The sequence below is a fragment of the Amphiprion ocellaris genome, chromosome 8 (genome assembly GCF_022539595.1).
Source record: "Amphiprion ocellaris isolate individual 3 ecotype Okinawa chromosome 8, ASM2253959v1, whole genome shotgun sequence".
NCBI lineage: Eukaryota > Metazoa > Chordata > Actinopteri > Pomacentridae > Amphiprion > Amphiprion ocellaris.
The window spans coordinates 37,814,663-37,828,266 of record NC_072773.1 but is presented as its reverse complement, the minus strand read 5'-3'; the positions used below and the strand labels follow the sequence as shown (position 1 = coordinate 37,828,266).

The 13,604-nt window shown below is 39.8% G+C and overlaps 1 protein-coding gene across 2 annotated transcripts in view; it reads right to left on the bottom strand.

Moving 5' to 3' along the window:
- Nucleotides 1-930: 930 nt before the first annotated feature.
- The window catches only part of mgll (monoglyceride lipase), a 58,719-nt gene continuing 46,045 nt past the window's right edge, over nt 931-13,604 (bottom strand). For both annotated transcript variants that reach the window (XM_023272519.3, XM_023272518.3), the window contains 2 exons: nt 11,350-11,565; nt 931-9,448 (listed from right to left, as the gene is read on the bottom strand). In XM_023272519.3, the coding sequence (XP_023128287.1) occupies nt 9,323-9,448; nt 11,350-11,565 (342 nt within the window). In that variant the 3' untranslated portion in view covers nt 931-9,322. The remainder of the gene's footprint in view (nt 9,449-11,349; nt 11,566-13,604) is intronic.

The window sequence follows — 13,604 nt, the reverse complement described above, 5'->3', positions numbered from 1 at the left end:
AACATCATGAACAACCTGAAATTTATGAAGAAAAATAAATTGTTTCAGCAACAATCAGCTTCAGTTTATCATTTCCACATTACACCTTCAGATCACAGAGTTTCTGCAAAGGAACACAACATTTAGTCACCTGGAGCTGAACCATGGAGGATTTACCGGAGGATCAGAGCCACAAAAAAGACAAAAAAACAACAAAAACAAGACTAAATGTTTCAAAAATGAGACACAAATCTATCTATCGATCGATCGATCTCATTCATGGATCTCTCCATTCATATAAAACTGAGGCCTTCTATGGGTTTAGTTGTTCACTGCTGCCCCCTACTGCCTCCTGAACAAATGAACCAATAGCTGGAGGAGTTTTCTCCGGCCTCTCGTCTTCCTTTAACTCCTGAAACACCAACAGAAATCAGGTCCCTTTAATCCAGAACCTGCAGTAGGAGGTAATCAGGCTTTATCCCAGAAAAATAGTTCTGATACTGAAAATACACTCACATGATTTCCTTTGCACTGTTTGAAATTAAGATGAAACCAAAATATGATGTTGCACAGAACATTTCACCAATGCTTCTACACAAACAAACACCGGATTCCTTCCATAACAACAACAATAATAATAAAAAATACAAATCATCATCATTATTATTAGTAGTACATAGTGCTTTTCAAGACACTCAAACACGCTTTTTATAAACTAAAAAAATGAATGAATAAAGAGAAATAAAGATCTATAAATTATTATTATTATTACTGTTCAAGACACTTAGACTCTTTACAAAGCAGACAAGAACACAAACAATAATAATAAATGGTGAAAGCAACAGATAGAAAAGGGTATTTATGAGTTGTTTCTGTGTTTTTATTAAAAGGAAGCTTAAAGCATTTCCCCCAAAATGCTTTAAAACAAACTTAAATAAAAAACAGATTGGATCAGTTAAGAAGTTCAATTCAATTTTATTCAATTCAATTTTATTTATATAGCGCCAATTACAGTCAAATTGTCTCGAGACGCTTTACAGAATCCATATGCCTGACCCCCAGAGCAAGCCAAAAGGCGACAGTGGCAAGGAAAACACCCTTTTAACAGGGAAAAAAACCTCGAGCAGAACCCGGCTCTAATGTGGGGGGACCCATCTGCCTGCTGGCCGGGCGGGTTGAGAGGGACAGAAGAGGTAGAGAGGTAGAGATAGAGGGGTAGAGGTAGAGATAGAGGGATACAGATAGAGGGGTAGAGGTAGAGAGGTGGGGGGTGGGACACAAGGACCATAAAACACAGCCACACATCTGAAGCATCCAGCATCCAGCTCTGGGACCAGGGACACTCGGAGAAAGGACACAGAAAGAAACAGCGTGAATGTAATGCAATAATGGTATATATAGTAAATACATAGGTAGTTAGAGAAGGGCTCAGTGCATCAAGAGAGGTTCCCCAGCAGCCTAGGTCTATAGCAGCATAACTAGGGGCAAACTAAAGGGACGTCAAGAGGGGAAGTCAGTTTTGCAAATGAAAACACCAGCTCACCCCGTCAGGGTCACCCAGTCAGCCCTAACTATAAGCTTTGTCGAAAAGGAAGGTTTTAAGCCTGGTCTTAAAAATAGAGAGGGTGTCCGCCTCCCGAACCCAAACTGGGAGCTGGTTCCACAGGAGAGGTGCCTGATAACTGAAGGCTCTGCCTCCCATTCTACTTTTAGAGATTCTAGGAACAACAAGTAAGCCTGCAGTCTGAGAGCGAAGAGTTCTGCTAGGATAATATGGTACTATCAGGTCTTTAAGATATGACGGAGATTGGTTGTTAAGAGCTTTATATGTCAGAAGAAGGATTTTGAATTCTATTCTAGATTTAACAGGGAGCCAATGAAGAGAAACCAATATAGGAGAAATATGATCTCTCTTGCTAACTCCCGTCAGTAGAAGTCAGTCTGATACCAGCATTAAACATACATGTAGTTTATTCTGTCAGAGAGTTTGGCCTTTATGAACAGTCTGGAAACAATCAGAACCCATTATTACATCTACTTACACATTATTTACAGCACCGTAGTAAACTGGAACTTAAACGGTTTAATCTCTGAATCTGAATTAAAACTGATCTGTTGATGAACTTCAGCGCTGGATGGTTCAATAAAACGTCTCCAGGACTCAGGGAGAAACCAAACAACCAGAACTTTACAAGGAAGACTCAAAACGTGATGTTGGAAAATAAACTTTGATTTGATTCAGGAAGTCTTTTATTAATTATTTTACTGCATGACACTTTATTTCTGTAGGTTTCACATCACTGCTGAGTCTTAAGCTGCAACTGATCGACAGAAACTTTGTGAAGTTTTTAGACACACAACAGAAATGTGAATGTTTAACCTGAAGTTAAATCTGAACCACATCTCCACCTGAAATCTGAATGAGTAGAGAATGTTGATCTAATATTTCTGCTGTGAACGTCTGGAATAATCAAACAGAACATCTGGTTCTCCTGTGATGAACTGAGCCTCCTAACAGATGATTTACAGGCATTTAGCCGTTCGAACGACCAGACAAAGGGTTGAGTTTCTCTGAATGTCTGAAACTCAGCAGGTGTTCGAGGAGCTGGGAGGTTTTTAACATTCAGAAACAATTTTTTGACCCCTGATTGGACGGGAATCCAGACAGACAGGAGGAAGACCAGCAGACAGTAAATAATTACCATAGACTGTAAGGTATATGGCTGTGGGATTAATAAAGGTTTAATCTATCTATGGTAATTCCTGAACCAGAACCAGATGTGACACCACAGTAACAGATAAACTGGTTTTCATTCTATAAAAGACTCTCAGACACACACGAATAAGGCACAGACAACACAAATGTACAGCACATGTTAGCATTTCTTCAGATGATTTACAGAAAACCTGATAGTTGTAATTATTCTGTGATCTGAGGTAAAACAGGGATTAATAAATGAAGGAAGGTACATAAAGTCTCTCAGTCACTAATACTGAATTTTATGATATTTATGAAGAAACACTTCAGATTAAAGTGACAACGAGTTCCTGAAAAATAAATTTTAGAATCAGAATGTTTAAACCAGAGGTGTGAAACTGTACAAAGTGTAAAAACTTGTCAGTCAACAGAGTTTGGTTTGGTGGAACCCTACTGTTAATGCACTGACACAACTTTTATACATTTTTATGTATAAATTTTATATATTTACAAGGCAGAGGGATAACTGAACCTTCTTCCTTAATAGTTCCTATTTAGTTTATTTGCTTTGTCAGTTCAGGAGGTCAGGATCACCACACTGCTGTGGAAAGGAATGTAAATTAAAAATCACTTCTAGATCTTTACAAGTTGTTTTGATCGTAACGTAAAATACTATAGAGACTGTAGTATTCTGTTCCTACGGTGCGACAAAAGTCGATTTCCACTGTAAGTCAGAACTCCCACTCTCCTACCGATCCCCTGAGTACAGCACAATCCAAGGTGGCTCCAACTGGCCAATGAAAACAAAGAGTCTTCTTCTGATAGCACCGCGTGATGACGTATTCATCCGCTTCACTCGCCAACTAGTTCCATGTAACCGGTTCTGATGTAATGATAAAAAGCCGTAGGTTGAGGACGTCGTAAACCGAGGACTTCTTGTAGATCGTTCAGTTCCAGAAACCTGAGACTGAATGTTTCGTTCCTTTGTAGATTAACTGTGATCTGGAAGTTGTAATACGATGTAAAAGAAAAGCCCTCATAGAGCGCAGTCCCCCTCCAAGGCCGCTCAGTCCTCTTCCATGGCCGCTCAGTCCCCCTCCAAGGCTGCTCAGTCCTCCTCCATGGCCGCTCAGTCCCCCTCCAAGGCCGCTCAGTCCTCTTCCATGGCCGCTCAGTCCTCCTCCAAGGCCGCTCAGTCCTCCTTCATGGCCGCTCAGTCCTCCTCCAAGGCCGCTCAGTCCTCCTTCATGGCCCCTCAGTCCTCCTCCAAGGCCGCTAAGTCCTCCTCCAAGGCCGCTCAGTCCTCCTCCAAGGCCGCTCAGTCCCCCTCCAAGGCCACTCAGTCCTCCTCCAAGGCTGCTCAGTCTTTGTATCATTTCCGACGGCTGAAATCTTTAATAAAAATTGACCTTCCTCTGAGCACAGGCGTGTGTTCTGCATGTGTACGTTATGTACGGATACCGAATGGCTTGACCTAAATATGTAGCTGGCGGCAGGAAAAATGTTGTAGTTGTGGTTGTTTTCAGATTATTATGGTCTGGTTTTACTGGTCAGTAGAGAACAGATTGGGCTGCATGTGGCCCCTGGACTAAAATGAGTTTGACACCTCTGGTTTAAGCATTCAACGTTCTGCAACAAGTTATTTTTCAACATCAAACAGTAAAAACACAATCGCTTGATGTGAAATCTCACCAGAAACAACCTGGAACCCCAGAAAGTGTTATGAAACCTGACACCAGGAGGGTTATTGTATAAAAAGTGCCTCCGTCTCGATGCGTAATCAATATATAGGTAAAACTAATATCTATAAATAAAAGATATGTAAAATACAAAGCAAGTCTTGAGTAGTTATCATTAGCAATGCTGTGTTATCATACAGTGTTTTACAATTAGCTTCAGCAGAGTGACTCTAGAAATAAATCCAGTCAACACTGCTGGAAAGAAACAGCAAGATTTGAATGAGTGTTTGTTCCAAAATGCGATGTGAACCATTTGAAGCTGATCTGAAGGTGTTTAGTGGGGGAATGGGTGACGTCTTGATGGATTTAATGCATGTTTTCCTGCATTTGGAGCATTTTGGAGAAGACCTCTTCAATTCTTGCTGCTTCTCCTGCAAAATGAAAGCTTCCAGTGCATTTTAATCTCATCAGTAAGAACAGAAAGACTGGCCGGCGCCCCGTTAGTCCATCCTTTAACAGTTCTGTCCTTAGAAACAGTCATAAAGTTGAGATTAGAAAAGAAAACAACAAACCAGTGGACCAACTGATTCTTTTTCTTTACAAAAATGGCTCGAGTTTGATTCAACAGTTTCTGCTCATGTTATTTAGGATATTAACAATCAGTGGGATATTTTTATTGTACATGGCTTTCTCTGCACACAGTTGGTCAACAAGGATATCAGCATGAATCTGAGCAGGAATGAGTCCTTTAATAATCCTCCACCTGGAAAGCACACATGGAATGAATAGACTGGGCTCAAGTGATTTTTACCAAAAAAAGTGTAGAATGTGGCCTTAAAATCTTCTGGTTGGGATGGAAATAATGTTTTTAGTCTATTACTGGCTGCTCATTATTTGCTCTCTTATCTCCAACCAAAGGGAATCCTCTGAGAAGCTGCCGGACAACCAGCCCTGCCGTACCCTAACCCTAACCTCCTCTACCGTTCACTGGTTTAAATAAATATTAAAGGGCTGCCATGGTTACTGACAGCTTTCTCCTCTTATTGTTCCTCTAATGTCAGTAATGTGCTCATGGAGTCTGACAGGTAGAACTTCAGAATGTCAGAGAGGATCCAGGATGTTCTACTGCAGCAGGAGATCTATTACCAGAGAGAATACTACTGGTATTGTAGGGCCTTTATGTTCTACTACCAGGAGATCTGTTACCTATCTACTAGTTATTACCAGGATGAATACTACTGGTACTGTAGGATCTTGATGTTCTCCTGCAGTCTGATCAGGAGGTTGTGTTTGAGGATCTCTGGATGAGGAGAAGGTTCTGATGAATACATTCCATCTGTGTCAGACCACTGGGCGCTAATATTTGCTCTGGTGCTCCTAAAAACAGAGGAGGATGAGCTGAACCTTGAACTTCCTTCTATTTATCATCTGCTTTTTCTGTCGCTTGTTTTAAAACAACTTATTTTAACCCTCTGAACGCCTCCAGTAGGTTTGGAAGGCATTTATCTTTAAAAAAATACTAAATGACACCATAATCAGAGCCAGGAACTAGAAAACCAGAAGGAATGGTAACAAACAAATAAAGGTTTTAAACTAACCATGTTTAACGGGTGGATCTGGTGAAAAAATGACCAAATCTATCATTAAATCAGGAATTCATTCTACGTCTCATTAAAAATCACCAAAAATAAACCATCTGCAGCAACTAGATTCAGTAAAACACTCAAAATTCTACATTTTCAGCAAAACTGTGAAGCCATCAGTGAATCAGCAGATCAGAGAACCATCAGAGAGCCATAAGAGAACAACCAGAGAACCATCAGTGAACAACCAGAGAACCATCAATGAATCAGCAGATCAGAGAACCATCAGAGAACCATCAGAGAACCATCAGAGAACCATCAGAGAACAACCAGAGAACCATCAGAGAACAACCAGAGAACCATCAGAGAACAACCAGAGAACCATCACAGAACCATCAGTGAATCAGCAGATCAGGGAACCATCAGAGAACCATCAGAGAACCAGAGGAACCATGAGGACAGAGGAGGAGTCATGAAGCAGACATTCATCTCATTCTATCTGGCCATGTGACGTTCTCCCCGGTGATGACGTGTAAATCAGGATAAAAAACGAGCTGCTGTCATGGTTCCACATGAGTAGCCTGCTGATGTTCACCCCGGCAGAATAAAGAAGGAGCTGCTGCCGTGGTTACATGAGTAGCGGTCGCCGTGGAGACCACTCTGAGCTTCCTGACTCTCTGCAGGAGTCTGTTTGAACTCTGAGGGATAAAAAGGGAAATAAAAGGCTGCTGCTGGACGTGTTTTCTGCTGGAACAGTCATAGGGACGTCTGGCGTCGGCAGGAATCGCCTCAGTTATTCAAAATTTGAACCTTTTTTATTTCTGAAGCAAAAGGTGCAGCCGAAGGAAAATCTGCTAGAAGATTCTCATGTCTGATGAACAAAAGGTGGAGAAAGTTGAGCTAATTCCAGCTGACCTGACAGAATAACGAGTCTAGTTTATAATTAACAAGGATAGAAGCTAACAGGACATTATTGCTGTGATTTAGGTCTGACTTCAATATCTCTCAGTATTTAACTGCATTTAACCCTGTGAACCGTTTTTTAAATGCATGTTATATACATTTAAAAATGACTGAAATCCCCCCATTAATAAGAGCTACAAAACGTAAAAACTTGTCAGATTTTAAACTTTCCAATGATCTTTGAACTAATCATGTGTTACTTTTGGTTTTATCTGAAAAAGTTTGCAAATCTAAGCTTAAAATTATGATAATTCATTAAAATTGTCACATTTAAAAAAAACAAAACAGAAATAAAACGTTTGCTGGACTCAGATTCTGTAAAAAACTAAAAATTCTCCGTTCCTCCCCACAGCTGTTGAGTTTTTACTGACTCAGGTGGAAACAACAGTCAGTTAACAAAAATTCATGGACTTTTGGTCTGAACTGCAGGCAGTGTAAACACAGAGACCACAGATACTAAAGAAATAAAAATATAGTTAAATATCTGTAATATGAAGAGCCACCACTTTTTAAAGTGTTGGTAAAAGTTCTGGATACAGAATAATGTTACATGTCAAGTAACAAGTTTTGTAAATTAAAAACATCGGTAAAAAAGAGGTTATATTGCAGCAACAAATGAGCCCACAGTTGGTAAAAAACGTGACAGGTTCAAATAAAAAGCCCAGAAACTGCTTTAAAAGCCCAAAGTTTAACCATTACCACCATTTTTTTTCGAATGAAAGACCTCCTACACTGGAACCTGGTGGACAGAAGATACTGTTTTCTATTGTTCTGACGACATTTATTCTGCTCTGGATGAAGGATTCACAGACAGCAGATGTTAAATGAACACAGATGATTCCTTGGCTTCCAGCTGGACTCAACGTCTGAACTTCATAAAAAACGTCTCCAGACTCCAACAGTGAATCGGCCGGAGCCTGAATGCCAGAAGGTCACTGTCTGATTCCCTCCTGCAGAATCCAGCAGCTTCATCTGGTTACTAGAAGATTACAGCCTTTAGAGGGAACGTTTCTGTTTACAGGTCGATAGGAATGGATTACAGAACTTATTATTATTGTTATTATTATTATTATTATTATTATTATTATTATTATTATTATTATTATTATTATTATTATTATTATTATTATTATTATTATTATTATTGTTATTATGGTGTTTACAGGTCGATATGAATGGATTACAGCAGTAATTTTTATTGTTATTATTATTATTATTATTATTATTGTTGTTGTTATTATGGTGTTTGCAGGTCGATATGAATGCAGGGGTCAGAAGGTATCAGAAAACAAACTCTAGAAATATGAAAATCTTCACTTCACTTCTAAAAACCAAAGAATAACGACTAGACTGACCAGACCTCCAGACCTCAGGCCGGGTTTAGATGGACTAGATGTTCACCAACCATCTGCCTCATAGAGTCTTCAGACCAAACAAAGAGACACGGAGATAGAAGACAGGAAGCTGCAACTAAAATCAGGTGTTTTTACTCCATTTAAGAAATCGAGGAGGAGCCAGAGGAGGTTAGTGAACTAAATATCGAGCTGATCACTGTCCAGGGGGGCTGATCTGAGGAGGATCCTCTGACCTTCCTGTGGATCTGTGGAGGTTCCTCTGACCTTCCTGTGGATCTGAGGAGGATCCTTTGACCTTCCTGTGGATCTGAGGAGGATCCTCTGACCTTCCTGTGGATCTGTGGAGGATCCTCTGACCTTCCTGTGGATCTGAGGAGGATCCTCTGACCTTCCTGTGGATCTGTGGAGGATCCTCCGACCTTCCTCTGGATCTGAGATGGCTCCTCTGACCTTCCTGTGGATCTGTGGAGGATCCTCTGACCTTCCTGTGGATCTGTGGAGGATCCTCCGACCTTCCTGTGGATCTGAGATGGTTCCTCTGACCTTCCTGTGGATCTGTGGAGGTTCCTCAGACCTTCCTGTGGATCTGTGGAGGTTCCTCTGACCTTTCTCTGAACGGCTGAATGATCCCTTACAGATCAATAATGTTCTAAATCACTTCTATCATCCTGATTTTAGGAATCTGGCTGTTGGTACGAGTGAGGAGACAGAAATATCATTATTGCACTCTGAACTTTGATCTCCAGCATGGTCAGCTGCAGGATGAGACGCTTCCCTGATTTAATTTATACCGCTGAGTATCTAAATAACTACAGACCAGTGGTCTGACTGGTCAGGAGGAGGGGGTACAGCAGTAAAAACCCAGAGGATAAACCTCTCTACAGTAACTACAGTTAAACCAGTGGTCAGAAGGAGGGTAGTCTCATTGTTCAGTATAAACCCAGAAGATAAACCCAGAAGACAACCTTTAGTAAAGAGGAACTGATGCCCAAATGTCTCCAGGAGGATCAGTAGTTGTTAGTAGAAGCTGAGCAGGCTTCTGGAAACCAGTTTTCAGGGTTGAATCTATGAGTTCTGCTGCAATGTGGCGACGGGGAGACGCTCTGTGATCCAACCGTTCACTTCCTTCAGCACCGACTCAGCGACCTCCGGGAGGTCGTGGTGGAGAGCATGGTAGCCTCCTTCATACACCTGGAACAGGTAAAGAGCTACTTTATTATCAGATAACCATTTCTAGAGGCTGTGATTAAAGTTTAAACAGAGACGGGAACTAAAATTGTGGTTTGATGGAAAAAAATGATCATTAAATCTGAAACAAAAATAAACACTGCTTGGAAATCATAATATCCAGTAACCCTAACCCTATAGAATAGGATACTTTATTGATCCCTAATAGGAAATTAATCACTACTAAATACTATTATTAGTGGCGCAACGGTTAAGTCTCTGGACTACGAATCAGAAGGTCAGAGGTTCAAGCACCGATGTGGCCACTGTTGGGCCCTTGAGCAAGGCCCTTAACCCTTCCTGCTCCAGGGGGCGCTGTACTGTGGCTGACCTGTCGCTCTGACTCTGAAAATCAGAATTTCCCCTCGTGGGATTAATAAGGGATAATAAAATTTTAAAAAAATAAATTATTATTATTAATAAATATTACCAAAGAACATAAACTAATAAAGGACTTCCTGCTTGTTCTCTGAGCCTCTTCAGCTTCTCTCCTCTCTGGTTTTTCTGTCCTCTTTTAAACCTCCATGTGAGGAACCACATGTTCACAACTTTCCTTTTTGCAGAAACACATTCTGCTGACCAGGAAGAGTTTAATGAGGTCAAATAAACTTCCGTCTGTCACATCGAGGCTAAAAATAACTGAAGGGCTGCATCTGCAATAAGTCAGTATTCAGTGACTGTGTTCTATAAACTACATATATAAAAACTATATATATACTGTGTTGTTAACTGTCTGTGAGGCTGATTTAACCTCTGAATTTCTGCACATATTCAGAGAGTATTAACCTGCAGGTACCAGAGATAATAGGAAACATCCAGGACCCGCTGGAAGTTTCTGTATCAGTCAACAGAAACAGCTTCCACTAAAAACAGTAGAAATACTTGTTTTACATGTCAGGAGACAGTAATGAGACCAGCAGCTCTGTGTCCTTTATGGACAATAACGGTCAGGAGTTTATATGAGTGTGGTTTTACTTAAAAAAGGAACAAACACATAAAGAAATGAAATTCACTAACAATAAAAAAGGCAGGAATCGGTCTCTACACCCAGTACAGCTCTTACAGTCATTTTAGAGTCATTTTATCATGATGTCTGACTGTTAAATTATTACCGTTATTCCCTCTATATACGGAGGAACGAGCCGAATATTCCGATGGGTTTGGATTTGTAATGTCTGACGGGGAGATAGACGAATTTACCAGTCGAATATCGATCATGCGACATCGTCTGATGGGGTGGTGGGGATGCAATCCAAATATTCAGATCTCAAAATAAATGCCATTTGGATACCACCATCACGACCAAATATTTGGATGTTCAGGTCCAGCCCTAACCAAAGGCCGGAGGCATTTCTACCACACAGAATTCATTTCTACAGATTTATGATGTTATTTTATATGGTTCAGAAGTATTTTATAGTGTTAAGTTGTATTTTATAGTGTGAAGATGTATTTTATAGATATATATTTATACATTTTCTATGTGCAGTTCGTCAAAAATAGCATGAAAATAATAAAAGTAATAACTCATCTTGATATGCATGTTGAAAGCAGACTGACACATCACAACACAAAGCAAGAAAATAAAAGTTGATTTCTACGATTCATTTCTAGAAATATGCTTAGTTTAATATGAATTTACCACAAAAATACCGGTTGGTTCACCACAATAGAAGGCATCAATCTGAGGTTCTAATGAGCGACAGCAGTCATTAGCAGCATCGAGACTCGGCTAGAGTCAGAAAAGGATCTTTTCAAATAAATTAATAATAAATGAATAAATAATAAATATTCCCTTGATGAGGAGGAGGGAATGACTGGATGATTCTCTAAGACCAGTCAGATCCAATCAGCCGTGAACTAACCTTGATCTTCTTGTCGGAACTCGAGGCGTTCTCAAACATGGTCTTGGATCCTCGGATGTCACAGAGCTTGTCTTGGTCTCCGTGGAGGAGCAGGAAGGGCCAGCTGATGGACGGGATCTCCCTCTCGATCCGAGCCACCGCCGCCATCATCTGCATGCCAAACGACACCCGGACCCCCCCACGGAAGATCAGCTCATCGGAGTCGTACGCCTCCACCTGATGGAAGAAACTAGACGTTAGGAAGGTGGTGGTTCTGGGCTGGTTCTGGGCTGGTTCTGGATTGGTTCTGGATTGGTTCTGGACTGGTTCTGGATTGGTTTTGGACTGGTTCTGGACTGGTTCTGGGCTGGCTCTGGACTGGTTCTGGGCTGGTTCTGGATTGGATATTCACGTTTTAATATTAAAACAGTTTATATATATATATATATATATATATATATATATATATATATATATATATATATATATATATATATATATATATATATATATATATATATATATATATATATATATATATACACACAAAGTTATGGGTTGGGGGGGCGCCGAAGTTTTTTGTCCTCCGAAGGGGGGCCCGACAGAAAAAATTTGAGAACCACTGCCTTAACCTAATACTGCAAATAAAACCAGATAACTACTGAGTTGTTGTAAATTGTGCTGTAATACATACTATACTATCTTTCTCATTTCATCAACAGCAAACAATGACAGGCTTCATGATGAGAAAGACATCATGTCCACCACAGCAAGCATCTGTCCTGACTGACAGCATCCTCAACATGATGGTCACTGACATGAGGCCTCTGTTGATGGTTGAAGACGAAGGCTTCGCTACAATGATCTTATTTGCTCTGTCAGTCCAAATCTTCTCTTTCTGAATAAAGCAGTGGAAATTAAAAATGTGTTGTTTTTTAATCCGATTCATTGATTAATCGAAAAAAAAAATAATCGGCCGATTAATCGATTATTAAAATAATCGTTAGTTGCAGCCCTACTCTGAACCCACAGTTTTCCTGTTTGTGGGCTGAAATATAAAGTTATCCTCTACTATGGAAACACAACAGACACAACTCGAACCAGATTTTAAATCATAAAAAAGATACAGAGTGGATTTCTTTCATTATTAACAAAATTTAGAAAAAAGTAGAATCAACATGTAGAATATTTTTGTGTTTCCCACAGTGGAACAAATGGTGACTCTATAAACTATGGATATATGTACATATATATAAATATACACATAGATATATAAACTGTAGATGTAAACACATACACAATATATATATATAGATATATATAGATATTTAACTATATTTTTAATGGTTTTCCATCCCAGTCTCTCTGCTCTGATTTTCTGCTTTATTTTTACAGAACCTTGTTATATAAACGTCTTTTAAAAAAAAAAATCTGACAGGCAGAATAAACGGATTTTGATGAAATATCACAATTTCAGAGTGAGATTTTTTTCAATTTTCCCGACAAAACTCAAAGTCGTATTATTATTTTAAAGATCACTGTAAAGTTTTCAATCTGGCTAATTTATCAGTCTCTAATCTGATTCATTGTACCATTCATTTATAGCATTAAAGCGTATTTTACACTATTGAGACGTATTTTAGAGTCTTAAAACATATAGTGCACTGAGAAGCGTAATATATTTATATGTAATATTATTTTATAGCATTAAAGCATATTTTAGGGCTGCACAGTGGTGTAGTGGTTAGCACTTTCGCCTTGCAGCGAGAAGGTCCCTGGTTCACGTCCCGGCTTTCCCGGGATCTTTCTGCATGGAGTTTGCATGTTCTCCCTGTGCATGCGTGGGTTTTCTCCGGGTACTCCGGCTTCCTCCCACAGTCCAAAAATATGCTGAGGTTAATTGATCATTCTAAATTGCCCGTAGGTGTGAATGTGAGAGTGATTGTTTGTCTCTGTATGTAGCCCTGTGACAGACTGGTGACCTGTCTAGGGTGTCCCCTGCCTTCACCTGAGTCAGCTGGGATAGACTCCAGCACCCCCCGCGACCCTAGTGAGGAATAAGCGGTGTATAGATAATGGATGGATAAAGCATATTTTACATTGTTAAGAAGTTTGAGAGTCCTAACATATTCCAACATGTTTCAGGGATCTTCATAAAGTTTAAAATCTGACTATTTTCTCTGTTTTCTGTCTCATGGATCCATTCCAGTCAGTCTCAGTTTTAGCTGCACTTTGGGGCAAAGAATTATTTTGTCAATAGATTAAAACACTGCAAA